Raw genomic sequence first — 21,902 nt, forward strand, 5'->3', positions numbered from 1 at the left:
CCATTTTGAAAGCTCTTTGGATGCTGCTTAATAAAAAGATTTTTCCTCATTTCTTCTTTGCTCAACTTACTTCAAGAAATTATCTTTGGAAATTTGTATTGGTCATGATGATCATTTCTATAAATGTCACATTTATACTTCAAACTTTCCCAAAATGTTCATGTGTGACAGAATGTTTGATTTGGACAAAGAGTTAGAGACATGGAAATAAAAAAAATGTCAAAGTAAGATTTGATACCACTAACTGGAGAAGGTATATATGCGTAGTATAAGTAATGGGAAGCCTGTGATACTTTTGCTTCAGTTAAAATTTTTTTCAATAAAGTCATACTTAGCTTATACTGCCCATATTTCATATTATGCAAAGACAATAGCAATCTGCACATTAAAGTAAAAATTAATGTTAAATTGCATAGCTGACTAATAACTTCCCTGCGTGGATTTTCATACATTTAGTAATGATGCTAAAACTAATAGATAATACTTATGGAGCACTTATTGCATGAGGAGCACTGTAATGTGCTCCTCAAACAGTATTGCATTTAATCCTTGAAACAAGTCTGTGAACTAGGCATGCTTGTCTCCACATTAAAGAGGAGGGGGCTGAGCTTAATGAAATTAAGAAACTTGCCGAGTTACACTGGGTAGGCTGATGTCTAATCTGGGCATTGGCCAAAGACCATGATTTTAACTACTGCTCTAATTTGTTTATAATTAGGTATTATTTTAGATAATGGGTTTTATTTTGTAAATAAGCAGCTAATATTTGGAAATTTCTTCCCACTACAGTCATTTTTTTCCTTATAGGGAACCAAAGTCCTGCAGATGTTCATGTGGTACCTGAATCCACGGCAAGTCTTTGATCTTTCTCAGGAAGGGCCGAAAGATGCGTAAGTCTGGAAATACCCTCCATGGTCCGTACTATTTTAGGCAAGTGACAAGGACTTCCTGCTTTGGCATCAAGCTTTGTTATTCGGTTGCCTTGTGAAACATTTTCTAACTGTCTCTCATCTACTTTCTCATCTGTACTGTCCTCCCCTTAAAACTCTATCTGATGTTTCCCCTCGCACTCTTCATTGAGTTAATTCCCTTCAAAGCACATTTTACAGTTATCTCAGTATTTTTTATGTGGTTGCGGCGTGTGTATGTGCAACTGTAGATTATGAGCAAGTCTGGGAATTGAGAGGACCCATCACTTTTCTATTTATGCATGAACAACTTTGGACGTGTACATTAATGAGAATGTAAGTGTGTCTTTGTGGGCAGGGGCCATATTTGTTTATGAATATACTTATATATATTTGAATTAGAGGGTGTGTATGCCCATCTTGGAGAGATTGATTAATTGATTATACCTGTGGATTCCACATCAGAGTGGGGGAGAGATTTTAATTTCTGCTCAATCCCTTCAATGAGCTTCTCAGAAATTTTATGCACTGTTTTTGTTAGAAGTGTTGAAAATCAAGTCTAGATGTAGGTGACGTATATCTTATTTCTTCCCGTTGGAGGAGGGCAAGAGTAGGGACATTGTGCTGCTTTCTGATTCCCTTTTTAAATCCATCTATTAAGATAGCATGGATTTCATCTGACAATTTCTAGAGAAATAATATTTTTATAGGAAATGGGTAAATTATATATATCTAAGCATGCAGAAGAACGTTAAATATAAAAATTTCTGCTTACATTCTCTTAATCTATGAACATTTTTGCCACTAGAGAGTGCTATGAGACTTCTCTATGTTTTTCTGTATTTGGATGTGCAAATCTGGTACTCTGGCTTTTACCCTTTTAGATGCTTACTTAAGATTTTATCACTTTAGACTTTAGGTAGATACTTCATAGATAAACATAAAGAATATGGAAAGACAGGAAATAGTTTCAGGAACAAATAGTGTTTGATTTACATAGCTGATACTTTCTGGAACAGAGCCATTAATGGCTTCACTTCGGCAAACATTTTAGCAGGCAGGGTAGTAACACTGCATTTTCTCAAGAGCCAACATGAAAAACAAAATGATCTAATTTTAAGAGGCCAATTTAAAATAAAGAAAAATCAGTAAATCTCCCCTCTTTAGACTGAGATGTATAAATGGGGTCTGACTGTGAGTGAGGTAAGAGGTATATGGAACTGTGGGTATGATAGTAATGCTACTGGGGTACCCTCCCCCGGCCTCTCTGAAGAAGTTCTCCTAGGAACAAGAGTGGGAAGGTTAGGTTTGGAAAATAAATAGATCCATGAAAAGCTTATAAAATATCAGGAGGATATATATAAGGCCTTTTGATTGTCAATTAATGATGGTTTTCTTTGAGAAAGGAGAGGGGAGAATGATGGGAAAAGAATAAACAGAAAGGAAGTCAAACCACCGAGGAAAATAATGAGCTGACAGTAATAGGAATTATGGGATATAAAACTCTAGGACATCCTAAAATCCCCTTCCAGTGCTGGCTATTTAAAAATGATGTTTGCTGCCAACATCTGATCCAATTGTTGGGAGTCAGTCCTCTTGTGATTACCTGGTAACTAGTTTTGATGATCTTATTATCTTCATGATAATACTTTTCTACAGGGGATACCCCTCATTTTTTGCCATGTGTTTTCTCTCTTCTACGGCAAGTGATGTGCTCTGCTGTTAACTTTTTCTTCTATTTCCTCCACAGGCTTGAGTTGTATAGAAAAGTACCAAATCTGCGAATTCTGGCCTGTGGTGGGGATGGAACGGTAGGTCCTTGAAATAGAATCCAGTTCTCACCCTTACTGCTTTCATCTTTCTTTTGTTTTCCTTATGACAGTTCTCTTAATTCATTCCCACCTCACAGTCTTCCCAACCCCCTGAAACATTTGTCTCCCTCATGTGAATTGTGGCCCCTCGAGGTTAGAAGGGACTCTGTTATTATCCTCATGGATTCAAGCGGGATCTTTCTAAATTGTTTCACTTCCTCAACTCTACTATATCCTTCCCTGTTCGACAAGGTAAGGAGGTGGTCAGATCATCAGAATGAAGATTATAGATGATAAAATTCTTTTAAAAATACAAACTGATCTATTTCAATCTATTCTTAATATTTGGTCACAAGGGTTAAGGAGAACTAGGTGTACACAATTGAATTATTGTGATTTTTTTCCAGTGGAAATAAAACTTAGAATATTGACTAACATTGGTTTGCCTTAAAGATGATCTGATTGTTCCATTTGTAGTCATTTTTTAAGAAAAGGTGGAATTGGGCTGAAGTTTAATGTGATGGTTATATTGCCCTCTGTTTTTGTGTCTCATCTATTTATCCATTTGCCCTCTACTTATGCTGATATATTTAGCAAAGGCTAGAAATGGAGAATCATGACATGTAGGTTCTTCTGCCCAGTGTCTTTTCTTCTTTATTTGGGGTCTGCTCTCATAGAACCCAGGATTTTATTATGCACTATGTATGGCTCTTCTCTAATTTCTCTAATTAGAATATTTTATTCTCAAAGTAGCGATGAAATCTTCTAATTTTATCTCTCATAGCACATGCGCACTTAATGCAACATTGCATTTGCATTAAATACTAATAAATGAAATTGGGGAAAAATAAGTGATTCCACTGGTCCCTTAAGATACTTTGTGAGTGGAGAATATTTTGTGTGTGTGTGTGTGTGTGTGTGTGTGTGTGTGTGAGTGAAAATAGTGCTTACCATTCTTGAAGACTTGAAATACACATTGTCAGCTTACAAAATTTATTATTAAGTCTTACAGCAAAAAATTCCAAACCTATTTCACTTTGTTTAACCCAGTGTTTTCCAAAATTATTTGACCGTGGAATTTTTTTCTCCCACAATACCAATTAAATTTCAATCAATTTAGTGTTTTAGGGAGATATATTTAGAAATATGATAGTGTGGAATTTTTCCAACTATCTTTAGTAAGAATTTTATCCAAACAAATCCTCTGTGGAGAAAAAGGTATTATTAATTAAATTAATATATAATAAGTAAATTATATATTAATTTAATTAATACACATAGAGTCTTCTTTCTAGCACAACCATCTCCCCTTTAGTTATCTATAATAATAAAAGCATAATATGCTAATTAGACCGGACAGCTGAACGACCTTCTGGACAAAGGCGAGGCAGTGGGGGCTGAGGCAGAGGCGATTAGGGGCGATCAGGCAGGCAGGCGAGTGGTTAGGGGCGATCAGGCAGGAAGGCAGAGGTGTTAGGGGTGATCAGGCAGGCAGGCAGAGGGATTAGGTGCAATCAGGCAGGCAGGCAGAGGGGTTAGGGGTGATCAGGCAGGCAGGCAAGTGTTTAGGGGCAATGAGGCAGGCAGGCAGGTGAGCGGTTAGGAGCCAGCAGTCCCGGATTGTGAGAGGGATGTCTGACTGCCAGTTTAGGCCCGACCCCATAGGGGTCTAAACCGGCAGTTGGACATCCCCTGAGAGGTCCCAGATTGCGAGAGGGTGCAGGCCAGGCTGAGGACCGCCCCCCCTGCACGAATTTCATGCACCAGGCCTCTAGTCTAATCTAATAATAGACAAATATGCAAATTGACCATACCTCCGACACACCCATAAGCCACGCCCACAAGCCACGCCCACCATCCAATCAGAGCAAGCATGCAAATTAACCCAAACCAAGATGGCTACAGCCACAGAGAGCAAGGTTTCCTAGGTAACAGAGGAAGCCAAGCTTTCTGCCAGCCGTTGCATGCCTAAGCCTCCACTCAAGCTACAAAGTTTCAATTATAGAAGGTAAACAAATTCAAACAAATGGCAGCAGAATGGAGCTTGAGAGAGCAGGCCAGGGTTGCGGCCAGCAACAGGGGAAGCAAAGCTTTCCACACACCCTGGCTGGGCCCACCCACTTAAGGCAACAAAGTTTCAATTATAACCCCAACACAAATGGCTTCGGGCCTCGGAGGGAACCCCAGGCTTGGCTCTGCTCCAGGCTACAAAGTTTCAATTGTAGAAGGAAAATAAATTCCAGATACCAAAGCCTCTGCTTGCGTCACCAGGGGGCGTGGCCCACCTGCAAACCACCACAAGCCCCTCGCTCAGGCCGCCCCACGCCCCAAGGGAACCCCACCCTGATCAGGGACACCCTTCAGGGCAAACCAGCTGGCCCCCACCCCTGTACCAGGCCTCTATCCTATCTAATAAAAGAGTACTATGCAGACTGATCATCACTGCAGCACACAATATAGCTGCCCCCATGTGGTCAAAGATCCTGCCCCCATGTGGACACAAGATGGCCACCACAAGATGGCCAGCAGGAGAGGGCAGTTGGAGGTGATCAACACTGCAGGAGAGGGCAGTTAGGGGTAACCAGGCAGGCAGAGGAGGGAAGTTGGGGGCAAACAGGCTGGCAGCAGAGTGGTTAGGGGGTGATCAGGCTGGCAGGCAGAAGCGGTTAGGGGCAATCAGGAAGGCAGGCAGGCAAGCAGTTGGGAGCCAGCAGTCCTGGATTGTGAGAGGGATGTCCAACTGCCCGTTTAGGCCTGATCCCTGGAATCGGGCCTAAACGGGCAGTTGGACATCCCTTGAGGGGTCCCAGATTGGAGAGGGTACAGGCTGGGCTGAGGGACAACCCCCCTCCGTGCACGAATTTCGTGCACCGGGCCTCTAGTCTTTAATAAAAGGATAAACTCAGGTGTGACCCTTTACTACAGTTATCTTCCTTATTTTAGCATCTACTTGCCTTCCTATATGCTTCAAGCATCCCACTCACATCTTTTCTCCTCTGAATCTCAGTGACAGCAGCATACAAGCTGAGGATATGCCTGGTGTTCGGAATTCATAGTTCTTCCTCTTTCTTAAATGACCCTGACCTCAAGTCCACTTCAGCTACCTATTCCATCTTCATATTTTGGGCTTCCTCATTGACTGGATGCTCCACATCTCAAACTTCCCCATCACCCCCTGAACCTCCCACCACCTGACTCCCCCACCCCCACCCTATGCTACTTTCCTCTTCCTTTTCTCTACTCAGCAGGCATGTGTAGGAGGCAGTGCTCTAGGTTATATGGTATTGAGGTATTCTCTGAAATTAGATAAGTATTTTAAAGTATAAAGGACAAAGAGAGAAGACAGCCAAGTTCAGACACTTGTGAAATACCTATAATTATGGAGTCAGAGCCAAAATTTGAAAGGAAAATGAGAAGATAGAAGTAGAAGGTAGTCTTTTCTTTCAAGAAAACAAGCCAAAACAGGAGTTTCAAGAAAGAGAGCATGGCTATATCTTTAAGGAGAGACCAGAGAATGATCATTGAATTTAGAGACTAAGAAATAATTTGGTGGTTTTCAAGAAAAGAGTTTCAATAGAGTGTCTGGGACAAAACCCAGAATGGTGAGTAAGTGGGACTTGGTACATTACTAATGAATCCTAGCAACCAGATCCAATTATAGTATTGAATATCTATGAATACACTATGGTGTCGTTAATATCCTTCTTGACTTGTAGACTGTTCGGTTCTCCTACTTTTCTTATCTTACCTTTTCCAGCATTTCTTCTTTAAATGTACCATAATTAACATATATTCCGCAAGGCTTAAATATAACTTTTCTTTTATGTTAGGGACCTTATTTATGTTCCTAACTTCAGGTTTCACATTCTTCCACGTAACTCACAAATGCATTGGACATTTATACTTGGGTCCCTTGCAACAGGCATTCCTGAAATAAAAGTAGTATATCTATTCTAGAGTTGATGCATACTTTTGAACTAAGTATTTTTGTCAATAATGACCCATGTAGTCCAGTCTCAGAATCAAAATTTTGCTTTTTTGGTACCATATAAAAACTGGCAGGCTTCCTTTTATTTTACCTTGTTAAAGTAAGGTTTTTGGTGAATGAGACATGGGGTTTATGAAATATTTATCAATGTATGTGATTGGTATTTTTAATTTTTATCAGTTTAGAACATGAAACTTAAAATTTTTACTGGTGGCAGAGTTTATATAAAAAACTGGTTGGTGCGTGAATAAAAAACTCTTGGCTTTAGACAAGTGAAGTATAATTCTTGAGAGCATCGTTTTTATATTTGCTGTAATGTATTTAACTTTGAGTTAACATACCTGTCACTACAGAGGCTGTCAGAATTCTGTCAGTATAGTGACAAGGTTCAAGGAGGGGTCAGAAATGGAATATTTTTGACTGATTAGAATGAGGTATATTAACCACTAACCATACTAGTTTAAGTGTAAAAAGTATTACTTAACATTAGACATCTTGCATGAATTTGGAAAAAAGTTCTTAGGCTCCAATGTTAGTTTAGTTTTATGTTATTAACAAATGCAACGAGGCGGAGTGACGCGTCTCACCATGTTGCACTTGGAGGTGGAAGAGGAGGTTTGGCTACTATTTCTGTGACCTTGAGCAGGTTTCCTAACTTCTTTTGAGACATTCTGAATCCTCAAAAGGATACATTTGGATCTCCGAGGTTCTTTACAGCTGTAGCATTATAATAGCAGGGATCGTTGCTGATTAAGAGAACTATAATGTAAGCCACATTTTAAATATTAAGTTTTCTAGAAGGCACTTAAAAAGGGTAAACAAGAAGCAGGTGAAATTAGTTTTATAATACAGTTTGTTTAACCTAATATATCCAACATATTATCATCTCAGAATGTAATCAATATAAAAGTCATTAATTAGCTCCTTTATGTTCAGTTTGCACTGTCTTTGGAGTCTGACATGTATTTTATAATTATAATGCCTCCAGTTTGGATTAGCTGCATTCTAGTGCTCAATCAGTGGCTGCAGTTTAGCCTCTTCATACCTGACGTTGTCACATAGCTGAGATTAGCAAATGCACTGGTCCCATCTTTGATCTCTAAGCTGAGTGAAAACTCAGCTAACTCAAGAATGACCTCCAGCCTTCATGTTTATAAACTAGAAATAGTATTATTTCTGTGGTCATGTGGTAAATTTGTGTTCTCTCCTTTCGTGGGCCACATCGCCACCCATCCAGCTCTCCTTGGCTGTCACCGGCTTAAATATTGAACCTAGACGCTGAGGCGCATGCACCCTCCTCTTCTGCTGGCTCCTTAGTGAGACCTGGTCCTGGCTCTGACCTTGATGAGCTGAGCTGGGTCAGCAGGTCCATCTGTAACTATGTTCATGTCTTTCCAAAAGCCTGGAATTAAATTGACTGTAGCCACCCACTTCACCCATTTCATGCTAATTTCTTGTTCAATTGGCTTCTCTAGATATGAGGATACATCGTAAACAGCAGACACCCCCCTGCCCTGACTTACAGCCCCAAAAGGGAAGAAAGTATAGCATTTTCCTTTAATGGACAGGGACTAGCAGATCATGCCAAGCCCCTCTGCTCCCCCAGCCTCAGCCTCATGCATATGTAATGGGATGTAGCCCATCCTCTCTCAAGAGGAAGCACATATACAACTCAGGAGTAGTCATTGTGAACAAGTGAGTTTTCTGTTCCAAAGAGCTCATACCTCTACCCTGATTTTGATTTTTTTAAAAATTTCTTTATTGATTAAGGTATCACATATTTGTCCTCATGCCCCCATTCCCATCCCACACCCCTCCCCACACATGCCCCCACCCCCCTGTTGTCCCCAACCGCTGGTTAGGCGCATATGCTTGCACCCAAGTCCTTTGGTTGATCTCTCCCCTTTACCCCCACCCTCCCCTATCCTCCCTCTGAGGCCCGACAGTCTGATCCGTGCCTCCTTGTTTCTGGGTCTGTTCTTGTTCATCAGTCTATGTTGTTCATTATTTCCACTAGATGAGTGAGATCATGTGCTATTAGAAATACACTTACAAGAACTGAAAATGAGACAAGCAATAATGGTTATGGTGACAGGAAATGAATCAGTCTGTAGTGAGTTTCTTTCTGGGCCAACAGTTCTTTTGAGACCCAATTTCAATGTCCAACAGTTCCTTATGTGTACATGTCGGCACTGACATTACAGTTCTGGATGGTGGACAAATGGTGGTAATGCAGGTCCGACTCTCTGACTTGGTCTTCCCATACTAGCAGTTAGCAGCTGTGCATCACTGATTTTGATTTCTTCAGGGCTGATTTTAACCATTTCCTTTAATACATGGTGACTTTTTAAACTCTTCAGTGCAAATATAAATTAAAACATCAAAGGGAAGAATCATAGTGTACATGTTAGTAAGGGACACCCAGTTGTTAAATACTTTTTCGATGATCTTTCAGAGTTCAGAAATGTTGGCTGTCCTCTCTGATTTCTCAGTATGCGTATCCTCCATTTTTTGGCCTGCCTGTGATATAAGAAAATGCAATGTATGTCATGTGCAATGACTTCAATTCACTGTCCTCTCCACCCGTGAGCCACCTCTGATGCTAGCATACTGCAGAATGAAAATAGTGGTCCAAGTGCACTTGGGGAGCATCCAGTGACAGCTAACGCTGAGCATGGGCAGCAGGTGGCAGCACAGGCCAGCTGCTGCTGCAGTGGCCGCAGGGCTGCTCAGGGACAAAGCCCTTAGGCGTAGCTGCTATTCTAGATCCTTCAGTCTCACTTTTCCTGACACAAAGGAAGGAAAAAACTCTGCAAACTGGAACATGATTTCACCCAATCCGGTTAATTTCCATCAGTCGTGGTGGAAAACATGCCAAGTGCTATGTATCCCAATTAACTAAATCATTGAATTGAAGGGGTGCTAGAAACGCTGGTGGGGACTTGGGGACATGTGAAGGCCCAGCAAACACAGCCCCTGCCCACGAACCTTCTGTCTGGACCTCTCATGAGCAGGTTTCTGGTTACTGGGAAGGGAGAGCCTCCAATAGACAGCTGTGAGCCCTGAGATCTTTTAGCACCGTCTGTTGCATGGAAGTTACAGGACCCGTATTCCAAAGTCATTTGAAAATTATTTGTATTTAATGCACTGTGAATGCATCCCCTAACTTTCTCATCGAAGTATTAGTATTCTTCCCGTCATTTAGGATTTTTCTTTGCAGGCTCATTTGCAGGTTCTTCCCGTTCTCTGCATCACTTCCTATCCCTGTCTAGGAGTGTGAATGGTTTCAGGACTCTGGGACTACTTTTCTGTAGGTGGCTAAGGCTCCCACCCTGAGGACATGTCAGGGTGTTTCGGGTGTCAGGGAGCTGGTGGGAAGTTGGGCTCACTATTACACAGAGGCTTTATCCCTCCAGCCGCAGCTTTCTATGGGCGGTGGCCTCAGGTCGTGGTTCTTCACATTCTTATCCCGAAGTCTTACCAAGAGGGAGCCTGGTTTCTACACAGGCTCCTGCCAGCAGGGATTGCACTTTTATCCCTCATCATCAGACAGAAGCCAGACTCCTGGCTTCCTCTGCTTGCACCTTTGCGTTTTCTTTGTTTCTGGCTCAGGAAGAGTTTTTTGTTTGTTTTGTTTTTTTCATTGTAGTGTCTATAGTGAAATGGGATATTGAAAGTGTGAAGTCATAGCATGCTCTTGACTGAGAAAGGAGAGACAAATTTCAAGTAAACATAAGAAAAAAGTTTCTAACTTAAATCTAGCCCAAAGACACTGACTGACTTGTGAGTACAAACCATAGAGGGGGGGATTAAGTGATCATCTCTCAGAGAAGTTTTAAAGAGCCTGCCTTGTTTTCCCTTCTCTGAATGGGATGTTGGATTAGATTCCCACTAAGTTCCCTTGCATTTCTTCTGAGAGTCTGGTTCTACCCAAAAAGTAATCCCAGAGTCCTGAAACCATTCACACTCCTAGACAGGGATAGGAAGTGATGCAGAGAATGGGAAGAAGCTGTTGGGTCTGCATTCACAGCGATCCCTGATTATTGGGATTTCTGAGTTTCACATCCCTTTTAATGCCCACTTTTTGTAGTTAATTGGAGATTCCTCCTTTTACTGGGTTTTGTTTGTGCTTTTAGCTGCACAGGAACAATATGTAGCAGTCACCAGTCATATTTTAGCACCTGGCATTTTCCTCCCCTTTTACTTCAATATTCAATAGCAAGCTTTGTCCGTATTGCCTGTAAAATATAGAAGTGCTAGGTCGGGACCTAAGGAGTTGTCTAGGAGCAAATTGCTTCTCTTAGGGGAATGGAGGGACTTTTCACACTTGTGTGGATCTGAATTTCTAGTTCCCCAAACTGGGTATGCCTTTCTGAAAGGTTAACACTACTTTAGTCTTCCTGATGGACAGGCATGTTTTTACATCCTGGGAAGTATTCATTGCGGAGAAGGGGTTTTAGATGGAAGTCAGGAGACCTGATAGGACTCCGACTGCCACTTCTCATTATTTGTCTTCAGCCAATTATATGACCTTTCTGCACCTCAGTTAATAAATCTGAAAATTAACTTATTTGAATTAAGTTATTTGAATAAGCAACTTCTAAGTTTCTTCAGTGCTCCAAAGATTCCAAAAGTACATGCACTGTCTACAGGATGGTCAGGCCATATCCAGAACCAGGTTTAGTTCTTTATTTCAAGGTTCCCTGAACCAGAAAGGCGGTTGGTCTTTGGCATTTGGCAAGCCTAATTTTGGATGCCAGCTACCACGTAAATGATGTGGTATGAAGAAGGACTTGGACTTTCCAAGTCTCAGTTTCCTTATCTACAAAGTGGAGATGAAAATGACATCTATCTCATAGACTTCTTTTGAAGTTTAATGAGACAGTTCACTGGAGAACTTTGCTCAGGGACTGGCCCATGGAAAGCTCACTGTTTTTGTTCCTCATGAGCTCTTTGAGAGCAGGCCTGCTCCCTAATCTATCTTAGCTCAGCTCAGCTCATTTATCTTCTCATTTCAGTTGCTTAGTTCTGCATTTTATATGTAGCAGTGTGCAACAAATGTACTGTTAAAGTACAATTTTCAAAAAATACTTTAAAAAACATGACCCATACAAATATAGAATGAATACATGTCAAAAATGTATTTATAATGCAATATACAGATTATGTATTATAGAATTGTTCACTTGAAACCTACATATTTTATTAACCAATGTCACCCAAATAAATTTAATTTAAAAAGGTATTTAGTGCTTTAATGATAGCACCAACAAGATGATAAAGCTGTTTTGTTTTTGTTTTTGAGAAACAGAAGAAAAGAATTATGTGGCTTATACCAAAATAATTTTCTAAAATTGAGTCAAAGTTGGTTTATGTGATCTTTTCAACATTTGTCTCTCTGTAGGACAGAAATCTCCAAGTTAACCTGTACTTATAGAGTTCTTAGACAGGCCTGGTAGACACTACTCTAGTATGACATTGTGAGGGCATTCAAGTTTGCTTTTGCTCTTTTCAAGTTTAGGGTAATTTTCCTAAATAGTTATAATAAGACTAACTCTGAGAAAAAGATTAAACAGGAATATAATTCTAGTACATAAGTATCTATTTTCTGCCTAAACTTATAATAAATACTAGGTCCAGCCCTAATTATGTTTCCATAGTGTTTCATTTAGGGGGATGCAGGGATATTTAGAAAAACAATAATTTCTAAGATGGTACTATGGAGATTAACCATTTAATTGGTGCTTACATGGGCCATGCACCATGTTAAGGGCTTTATATATATTTCTCTCTGCAAACAATCTTGGGAGGTAGGTATTATTAACTCCATTTTGAAAATCTGGTAAATGTGTCTCAGTGATGTCAGATAATTTAGTAAAGATGACAGGGCCCATATGAGCCAGAATTGAAATTCAATCTGGCTCTAAGTCCTGTATTCCCTCCAGTGGCATGTGCTATATACCTCCCTAAATTTTAAACTCTTCTAAATTTTAAAGTAGACCTCTAGTTAAACATACAGACAAATGGGTGTAGTTTTGCTTATATGACAGAGCATGTACAAAATGGTCCTTTTCCCTATAAGAGACTTGCCACTTTGAATCTGCCTGAGATGAGTGGTCTTTCTGTTCCCTGGCTGCTGGATTAAAACATATGTTTTAGCCCTAGCTGATTTGGCTTAGTGACTAGAGCATCAGCTTGAGAACTGAAGGGTCCCAGGTTTGATTGCAGCAAGGGCAAATGCCGGGTTGCAGGCTCAATCACCAGTAGAGGGCGTGCAGGAGGCAGCCAATCAATAATTCTCTCTCATTGTTGATGTTTCTATCTTTCTCTCTCCCTCTCCCTTCCTCTCTGAAATCAATAAAAATATATTTAAAAAAAACACACACAAAAATATGTTTTAAAGAAAAATAAAACCATTTGATTTTGCTCTTTAAAGCCGCCTCCCCTCAGGTGGTCTTCCTTGTAACTTACCTGTCTTTCTTATCCCTCTTCTGGCCCCCAATGTGTCCGTAGGTTGGCTGGATCCTTTCTATTCTGGATGAACTGCAGCTGAGCCCTCAGCCTCCGGTTGGAGTCCTTCCTCTGGGGACTGGGAACGACCTGGCTCGGACTCTCAACTGGGGAGGGGTAAGAACTCTCTCAGGGGCTGCCCATGGTGTCCAACAGCAGGCTCCCCCAACCCACACATGTTCTAATGGAAGGGGAATAAGTTAGAGTTGAGAACCAAAGCACCCATGAGCCACGATTTTATCCAGTAATGTATAAGCAGCTAGAGAAGAAGGGAACATTTAGGATTAAAAAGGGGGATTAGTACACAGGCCTGGGGCTTTTTGAGCTAAACACTAAGACAGTGGGTGGGTTGTCCTCAAGTCTTCATGTAAAACAACCACAGACTTGAATTAATCCTGACCCTGACCCTGGCCAGGATAGCAGCTCTGACTCAGATTTACAATGCTTACTTTGGGAAAGTTATGGCTTTTTTTTGAGCATTTGGTTTCTCTGGTCGGTGTCATCATGGGTTTGGCTCTACAGGTAACAGACTGTCATTTGCACCGTGGAGCCAATTTCAGACAAGCTCAGTGGAGGCAGTTTCCCTGTCACCAACCAGCCATTTCATTACTTTTTTTTTTTAATAGTACTAAGTAAGAAGGCACAATATGCTAACATATGCAGCCTACCAGCTTTTTATCTGCTCATATGAGACCATTGCCTGGGCTGGGTTCCATGAAAATCATCTTTAGATACTAGACGATATGAATCTGGCTTTTGGGTGAATTAACCTCACACAGGAGATAGTTATCTTCAGATACTAATTTGACTTTGGGTGAATGAATTAACCTCCCATAGGTCTTTTTTAAGTATAAATACAGGATGGGGCAAAAATAGGATTATAGTTGTGAGTACTCAAAACAGAGTTTATTCTTATATTATTCTTTATTATTTTCCATATGAATAACTGTAAACCTACTTTTGCCCCACCCTGTATTTACATGAGGTAACTAGTATATTATCAATGTTAACTCCTCTCATCCAATCAGTGACTTGACAGTCCTTAATAATCTTGCTGTCAGTAATATATGCTTAAGGAGTAAGAGTTCCCAAACAGGGCTATTCCTCTGTCAGACTTGCCTGAGGTCATGGGAGGGATGGTGTCCTATTACAAGGTTAGGGAGAAGTGAGTAAAATGGGATGTTAATAGAAGAAATTGTCTATCAGAGGCTGCTTTGTTTCTTTTTTCCTCTCCTCCCACCCCCAAACACACTTCTGTGCATTTCACAAATCCCTTTAGTAGGAGGCCTGGGCCAGGGTGGGGGGGTGGGGGTGGGGTCAGGGGGGTGAGGGGGGTCCTATTTTTACTCTGATGAAAGCAGCCATCCAGCAGAGCCCCTAAACCTACCAGCAACTATTGGTTCTCAGTGTAAGCAAAAATGATTCCTCAGCTCAAACCAGCTAGAATTAGCATTTCTGTGCACATTACCTGTGACTATTGTGTTAAGTTCTAAGTACCTGGAAAAAAAGAGTTTACTCTCCCAGCCTTGCTAATTACAAAACAAACAGAGAACTGTAGCAGAGGGTTCTTTCTCGCATGAAATACCTTTGGCTATACTGTTCATTACTCCAGATGCCAATGGATGTGTTCGTTGGTTCCTTAGGGCTACACTGATGAACCTGTTTCCAAAATCCTCTGTCAAGTAGAAGATGGGACAATTGTACAGCTAGATCGCTGGAACCTCCATGTGGAAAGAAACCCAGACTTGCCTCCAGAAGAGCTTGAAGATGGCGTGTGTAAGGTTAGAGAGTTCTTTCTTCAGCAGAAAGGAACCCTGGAGCATCTGTCATGGGAAATACATTTGTGGCTGGAGATTCATGTGCTGATTTCTTCCTATGAGATAAAAGGATAGTGTTAGAGTTTATGGCTACAGGGCTATGTGTCCAACATTACCCAATGATTCTACCCCATGGGTTTCTAAAGACCTAGGTCTCTACCTGCTTCCAGGGCTCAGGGAGCTGTTCTCTCTCCTCATCTTCCACACCAGGAACACATGTATCCATGTTCTAATCTTTCAAGTTCATTGCAAACTCTTAACCTAAGAGAAGATGAAATATATATATGTTCTGAAGCATTAGGAATATGATCTTTCAAAACAAAGATAGCCTTCTGAGATTTCTGGCTTGATATCAAATGTTCCTAATGTTTAGGAAGTATTAACTAAGCCAATTTCATTACTTACATGGGACTTGAAGATGCCTACATAAATGTTTTGATTTAGTGCTTTTCCTTCAGTGATTGAGCTTTTTATTTCAATCCAAGACAAACCAAGGGGCACAGTTGTAAATACTCTAGTGTGGAGCTTCAATAGAAGATTTGGTTCTAAATTCTGTCCTCAATTTCAGATAAATTTGGTAGGTCGTCAAGTAGCCACTTCCTCCTTATTACTTCCTACTTCTTTTCTATGATAGTGTTTTCAAACTTTTGTATGCATAAGATTCTCCAGGTGTGCTTATTAGAAATAAAGATTAAAATACAGATATATGTTCCGGGATAGCCCAGTCCCAGAGAGTTTCATTAACTAAATGCGGGGTTAAGGCCGAGGTATCTGTACTATAACCAGCATTACTGCTATATTGGATTATGCCATTGATTGAGACCAAGATTCCATGGAAGTTTCAGCCTAAAAATAGATTGAACCAGACAGCATTTTAGACCAACCAACATCCACTTATTCATTAAAACATGTTTTGCCTTGGTCTTCATTTTTTTCCCCACCTAAACCATGATTTAGAAATTATAAGGTTTTTGGTAGATATCACGATTGCTCAGTTGATATTGAGTTCATCATGTCACAATGTTTTTTAAATAGCATTTATTGTCTTGGAATATGATATGTCTTTCTAAAGTATTAGAATACAGAAATTGGGTAGAAAAGAGCCAAAGTAAAAAGAAATGTACCATATGGAAATGTTAAGGTCCTCTCCCCACTAAACTTAGAATGGTTAGGCCCTCAATAGAAGTCTGTATTTAAATCTCTTCCCAACAGCTCAAGTAATGGAAAGACTTCTTGGTGCAGCCAGGAAACATTAATCCAGATAATTAAAAGCCTATGAAAATGGATTTTTGAAGAGACATGTAGGAAATTGGGGTAATTTTTTCCTGGAAAATACGAATAAGAATTTAATAACAGACTAAATTGGGATATTATTTATCGGATGGTGGCCAGATGTTCCCCTGAGTTATCAGTGAATGTTAAGACATGGGTTAGACTTGTAGCCAAGAAAACATAAATGGTAGAGACGAACATATCTGTGTTCTTGGCAGGATCACCAACCCTTGCTGTCATTATAAGGATGGTATTTTGTTTAAGTACAGGAACTGGACATTCTCAAATATGAAGCCAGGAAAATGAGACATGATTTTGGCATTGTTCTGTGTGTTTAGTTTCTCTCCCTCTTCTCCAGTTAGTTATAACCATTTCTAAGGACTGATTTGACTTCTGAATCATTATAAGCTCTGGCTCAGGGTCTTCTATGAGGGGTTCATTCTTTATTTACATTAGAGACCCAGGCAACCCAATTTCTTTATTTCTGTATTATATATCTCTCTCATTCTCATTTCATTTTCTATTCTTGGCACAAGGTTCATTTCATTTTTCTCTTACTGGGACCAGGTTCTCACTCTCACCAAATACAAAATCAAGGGGCACATGAAATACTGTAATAAATTTACTCTTGGAAATTTGAGGGTTAAACATGTATTTCTCTCTGGAGGATAAACCTGGTCATTATCTGGAAACATTATCTAAACTGAGGTACAATTACCTATCTGTCTACTTTAATGTTTATCTTCCATTCTGAGCTATAGAAGGTAAAGTGAAAGAACCACTATTTCCCTTCTAACATTTTCCAATGCTTTTCTAATTGTTCTAATATTGACTGCAGCCTAAAAACCACGTTCATTTTGCAGTTTTAATTCATGATTGTAGTTTGTGTGGTTCTCTGTTTTACTCAGCTTGCAGCAGTAACAGCCAGTGACCCAGAGGATTCTGGGAAGGAAAGCTAAGGTTGGGTGTGCATCTATATATCTGTGCTCACATATTTCACAGTCATATAAAGATACAAGGTTTGAAGAGGGGCAAGGGGTCCAATATATGGTGACGGAAGGAGACTGGACTTTGGGTGGTGAGCACACAATCGAGTGTAATCTGAAATTTACCTGATGTTATTAACCAATGTTATCCCAATATATTTAATATAAAACATACAAGATTTGGTAGACTAACTAGGAATCTGAAGAATACTGATCAATAAATGTATATGTACATATCTGTTTTTTCTTTTTTCCCCTCTAGATTGAGAATAGCTGAATGTCTCCAACTGCCTTATTGCTTATATGACTCTTGTCAAAAATATTTTTTTGAAAGTAGGTGAAGGGCAAACAAATTAAACATTATTCATTTAAAAATGCAATATTAATATGCTGAACACAATTCTTGAAAAAAGTGTAGCCATAGATTAAGTAGGTTTAGACATGATCCTTACAATTTACTTTCTAAGTTTGAACAGTGAATCATTGTTCATAAGTATTGCAGATATGCACCCTTCTGCATGATAAGAGTCTCTTATTACAACATCCACAGGAATGGTTCTCATTTATTAATTTGTACTTGTTTCCTATACTATTTAAAATAATTGGGAGTACTATCTGATTTGATCTTTGACTAACGAATTAATTAATTTAAACATCCCCATTCCTTCCATGTAAACACCTCTACCTGGAGTTGTGACTGATCTCTAGGCCAGAGATAGCCCCAGAGACAGGTGTCCGGCTTGAACTTTATTTTTCTTTCTGCTGGGTTGCACACGACTTCACCTCTACCTTGTTCATTGTTGCAGCTTCCTCTGAATGTTTTCAATAATTACTTCAGCCTTGGATTTGATGCCCACGTCACACTGGAGTTCCATGAATCCCGAGGTGAGGACAGCGTTCCATTTCCATCTCCCAGGGAGGAAGTTTCTAGCAGGTGTTTTGCATGTTCCCTTTTGTTTGCATATCACTTACGTGTTGACAGTGTGCTTCCATGTTTTTTCTTTTTGTTGTTGTTGTGACCTCCCTGATGACCCTGGGAGCTAGACAAGATAGGAACTTAATACAAATAGGACCCTGAGACCATGTTGGTTGGGGTTTCAAAGATGGTCAGAGACGAGACCAGAGGTACGCTTGGGACTGCTACTCTAAATTTGACTAGAAACTTTGATGTTAGTGAACTGAGAAATAATAAAGTTTCTTTCACTAAAGTCATTGGGATACTCACAGCTTCTCAAGCTACCAGTTGTTATAGTGCAACATTTAATAACCCAGAGCCATTGAAACCTGGTAGCAAAACAAAGAAGTCCTGCCTATGGGCGCAAAAGTGACATTAGGCATCTTAGGACAATAGGGGACTATGGTGGTTTGGGTTGAAAGAAAAGGGTGTGATGGTGATTGGATTAGGTTCGGAAGGTGCTGCAAGTCCTCACTGGATGAGGTAGGGAAGTGAATAAGGCAGAGTGGTCATTTAAGCACCAATGGAGATGGAGTCAAGGGTTGGGGAAGCAAATTATTTTTGAAAGAGGAATAATGATGTGGTTAAATATTACATCAGAACTTCATTATGTCTTCAGAACTGAGAAAGCTGAGGATTTTTGCTTATGCTTTGAAGCTTTAATCTCTCTCAGTTTCTATTAATCTCTCTTTTTTCTCTCTGAAGTTCTCTTCTTATTAATATAACTATAGTACACATACATCTCTGTCTGTGCCTGTATCCATAACTATAACTGTACCTAGTCCTTTGTCAAAATGTTAATCTATAACCAAAATACTGCTAAACTGCAGGGTAATAAGTAATATGTAAGATAAAGGTCACAAATGAGGATTATTTTTACCGTTTTTCCTCCATCCAGATTCTGCAAGAGCATACGTGGTTTTTAACTCATAGAATTTGAAAAACAGGGAACCAAAAGCTAGAATTTAAATGTCCCTGTTCCAGTAATAATGTAGGAATTCTGATCACATTCTTATGCACTAAAGGTCAATAGTGCAGCAATAGGATGAAGGCTGTTAGAATACAAACTAATAGTGAAGTCCCAACCTATAAATTTTTTTCATGAATCCATCAATTTTGGTAAACTTTTTCTTCCTGGATTCATGAGGCTTCAAGGATCAAATGCTGTGCCAAATAAAAGCAATACTGATTAAAGATGGGCTGTAGTTTGGTCGTTCTCTCTGATTAGCCAGAAAACCACAGCTAGACAGGTTGGTTGATGACAAAAGCACAGATAGCAAATACCCAAATCAGAAACATCACCACCCTCCCATCTCCTTACAATAGACAGTTCTTAGATATGAGATAGTGAAAGGGTCCTACAATGGGACCAACACTTATAACTGGTTGCCCTTTCTACATTTGAGGAGAGTTAATTTGGGGAACTAAATGGAGATCCCTTTGACCATTTCTTACCCCATATTTCCTCCTCATATTCTTTAGGAGACCCTGAATCTGGGCTTCCTAATAAAATCCTTAATTTCTTAGCAATACTTATAAAGTAATACAATTCATTAATGCATGAATCTTCCAAAATAGACATTCTGTCATGAAAAGAGGCCTAAGCGAGTAAGTGCCCGACAATGAGCTCATTCAAGAGAACCTAATATTTGGTCTAATTAATCTGGAAGTTCTCTTGATACGTTTCCTTGTACGATGATGATACTTCTGGGCTTCAGAGTGAGAGGGGGCATCAAGGTAGAAGACCAAGCTTAGAAGAGAATTCTAGCAGGAAAATTACTTTTTATTTTATTTTATTTTAAGCTATGGGACTATTTCATTTTAGGAGGAATATGCAAATTGTGGTATATATGTATAGATACATAGTTTTAAATGTGAGTATTGGTTAAAAGATACTAAGCATTAATTTTTGAATAGTTTATTTCTGAGGCTTAGTTTAAGTGCTTTCATGCGATATGAAACATTTGCCCTGCAGGTAAGCCAGAGCCCTTGAGGAAAACCAGCCACTGCAAGCTGATAAGGGAGAATTAATGTCACCTAAGAGTAATAGCTACAATATTCATGAAGATGATACACAGCTGGTACAAAATAAATGTCCACAAAATATTGCAACCAAATTTGGTTAATATACTTAGACCAAGGATGTAAGCTTCTTAGTATCTGTTAATCTATTCATTTTTTGCATTAAATGAAATCATTATTTACTATAAAAAGTATAATTAGTCACATTAATATTCTTCTTTGAAACTGTTTTTTTGTTGGTTTGGATTTTGCCCATATACTTTCTGGGATAGTCAAGACATCTCAAGCTTGGCTGCAAGGAAAAGGATAGTGAGGCCACATTTTCAGTAAGGGTGAATTCACTTATTTTTCTTGGTAATGAGTGGCTGTTCTCAAGCCAAAAAAAAAAAAAACACCTCACAGTTGAGACTTCAAACTGTTCTCAAACACAACCACTCACAGTTTGAGACTTCATGATAAAACTTGTTTGTATAAAATACTTGGAATGTGACTAAAAACCTCATGAGAACCATTGTAAAAATGAGCTTGGATAGAATAACCTATTAGGTATCAGTAAAAAATAATATAGTACTTTAAGTTGGGAGTCATGCCAACCAGCCTACATGAAATAAGAAATAGATACAAACCTCACTAAGGTAGAAGTTTAAAAAAATGAAAGGCAAACAATTTTTTGGCATAGTTGTAAAATAGTCCTTCAAATCGATATGGGACAAATGCAGATTATAGCATTGCTACCCATATTATATTTCTTTTAGACGGGACAAATAAAGTGACATTTACTTTGAGAAAGTTTATTGGTGGAATTATTGTATAAATAAATGCATTTAGAATTATCAGTAGAAAATCAAACAAGGAATTAATATAGTCTTAACACTTTGATTTACTTTACATAAAGAGTGGAACATTTGAATAATTTGGGTTTATATATTTGATCAGAAAGATGGTATGCTTCATTTGATTGGAAAACAGATGCTTTCTTATTCTTCTCAACCACTGTGCATGGTTGAATTGTTGCTGCCTGGGTATCAGAAAGTTTAATCATTTGAACAGAATTTGGAGATATAGTAGGATTGGTCATTAAATTTTCAGTGGGAGTCTTATTCAGTACTTCTATCATTATTGCATTATGACAGTGCTTGAGGACATACATTGAAAAAATTTCAATATATAATGTATAGGGATGTTAACAATGATTATGGGTATCAGGTGGCAAAGTCAGGTCTCACCCTGCCAGCTGTATGAACTAGATTGTCATTTGCTTTGCACATGAAAGATATTAAACACATCAAACTTTCAGTCTGAGATTGGATGCTTAAATTTTTCTGCTTCATTGAAATTATTATTCAGAGGAGTCAAGCCTTATGCTACAAGATCAAGGACATAAAATTATGACTCTAGAAGAGGCAGTATTTAAATTTGATTTAGGAGTTACTATTTCCACTGAATATATAGAGACATGCAGATCTGCATATTTCAAAGGATTATGAGTGTTTCATGATTCATGGAGAGAACTGGCAGATTTCTTTTAAAAATGTCTTGTTTGCAATGGCTTGCTAAATTTCATTGTTACCATCACTGCAAAGGACTCACTTTCTGGCTTTTGTCTAGACTTGAAGCCTCAAGTATAGTTTGC

General features: G+C 39.3%; 1 protein-coding gene across 3 annotated transcripts in view; it reads left to right on the forward strand.

Moving 5' to 3' along the window:
* DGKI (diacylglycerol kinase iota) overlaps window positions 1–21,902 on the forward strand; it is a 397,015-nt gene that overhangs the window by 214,739 nt on the left and 160,374 nt on the right. For all 3 annotated transcript variants that reach the window (XM_054726100.1, XM_054726102.1, XM_054726101.1), the window contains exons 11-15: window positions 808–890; window positions 2,659–2,719; window positions 13,221–13,334; window positions 14,861–14,998; window positions 18,099–18,177. In XM_054726100.1, the coding sequence (XP_054582075.1) occupies window positions 808–890; window positions 2,659–2,719; window positions 13,221–13,334; window positions 14,861–14,998; window positions 18,099–18,177 (475 nt within the window). The remainder of the gene's footprint in view (window positions 1–807; window positions 891–2,658; window positions 2,720–13,220; window positions 13,335–14,860; window positions 14,999–18,098; window positions 18,178–21,902) is intronic.

The sequence above is a fragment of the Eptesicus fuscus genome, chromosome 14 (assembly GCF_027574615.1).
Source record: "Eptesicus fuscus isolate TK198812 chromosome 14, DD_ASM_mEF_20220401, whole genome shotgun sequence".
In the NCBI taxonomy this organism is placed as follows: domain Eukaryota; kingdom Metazoa; phylum Chordata; class Mammalia; order Chiroptera; family Vespertilionidae; genus Eptesicus; species Eptesicus fuscus.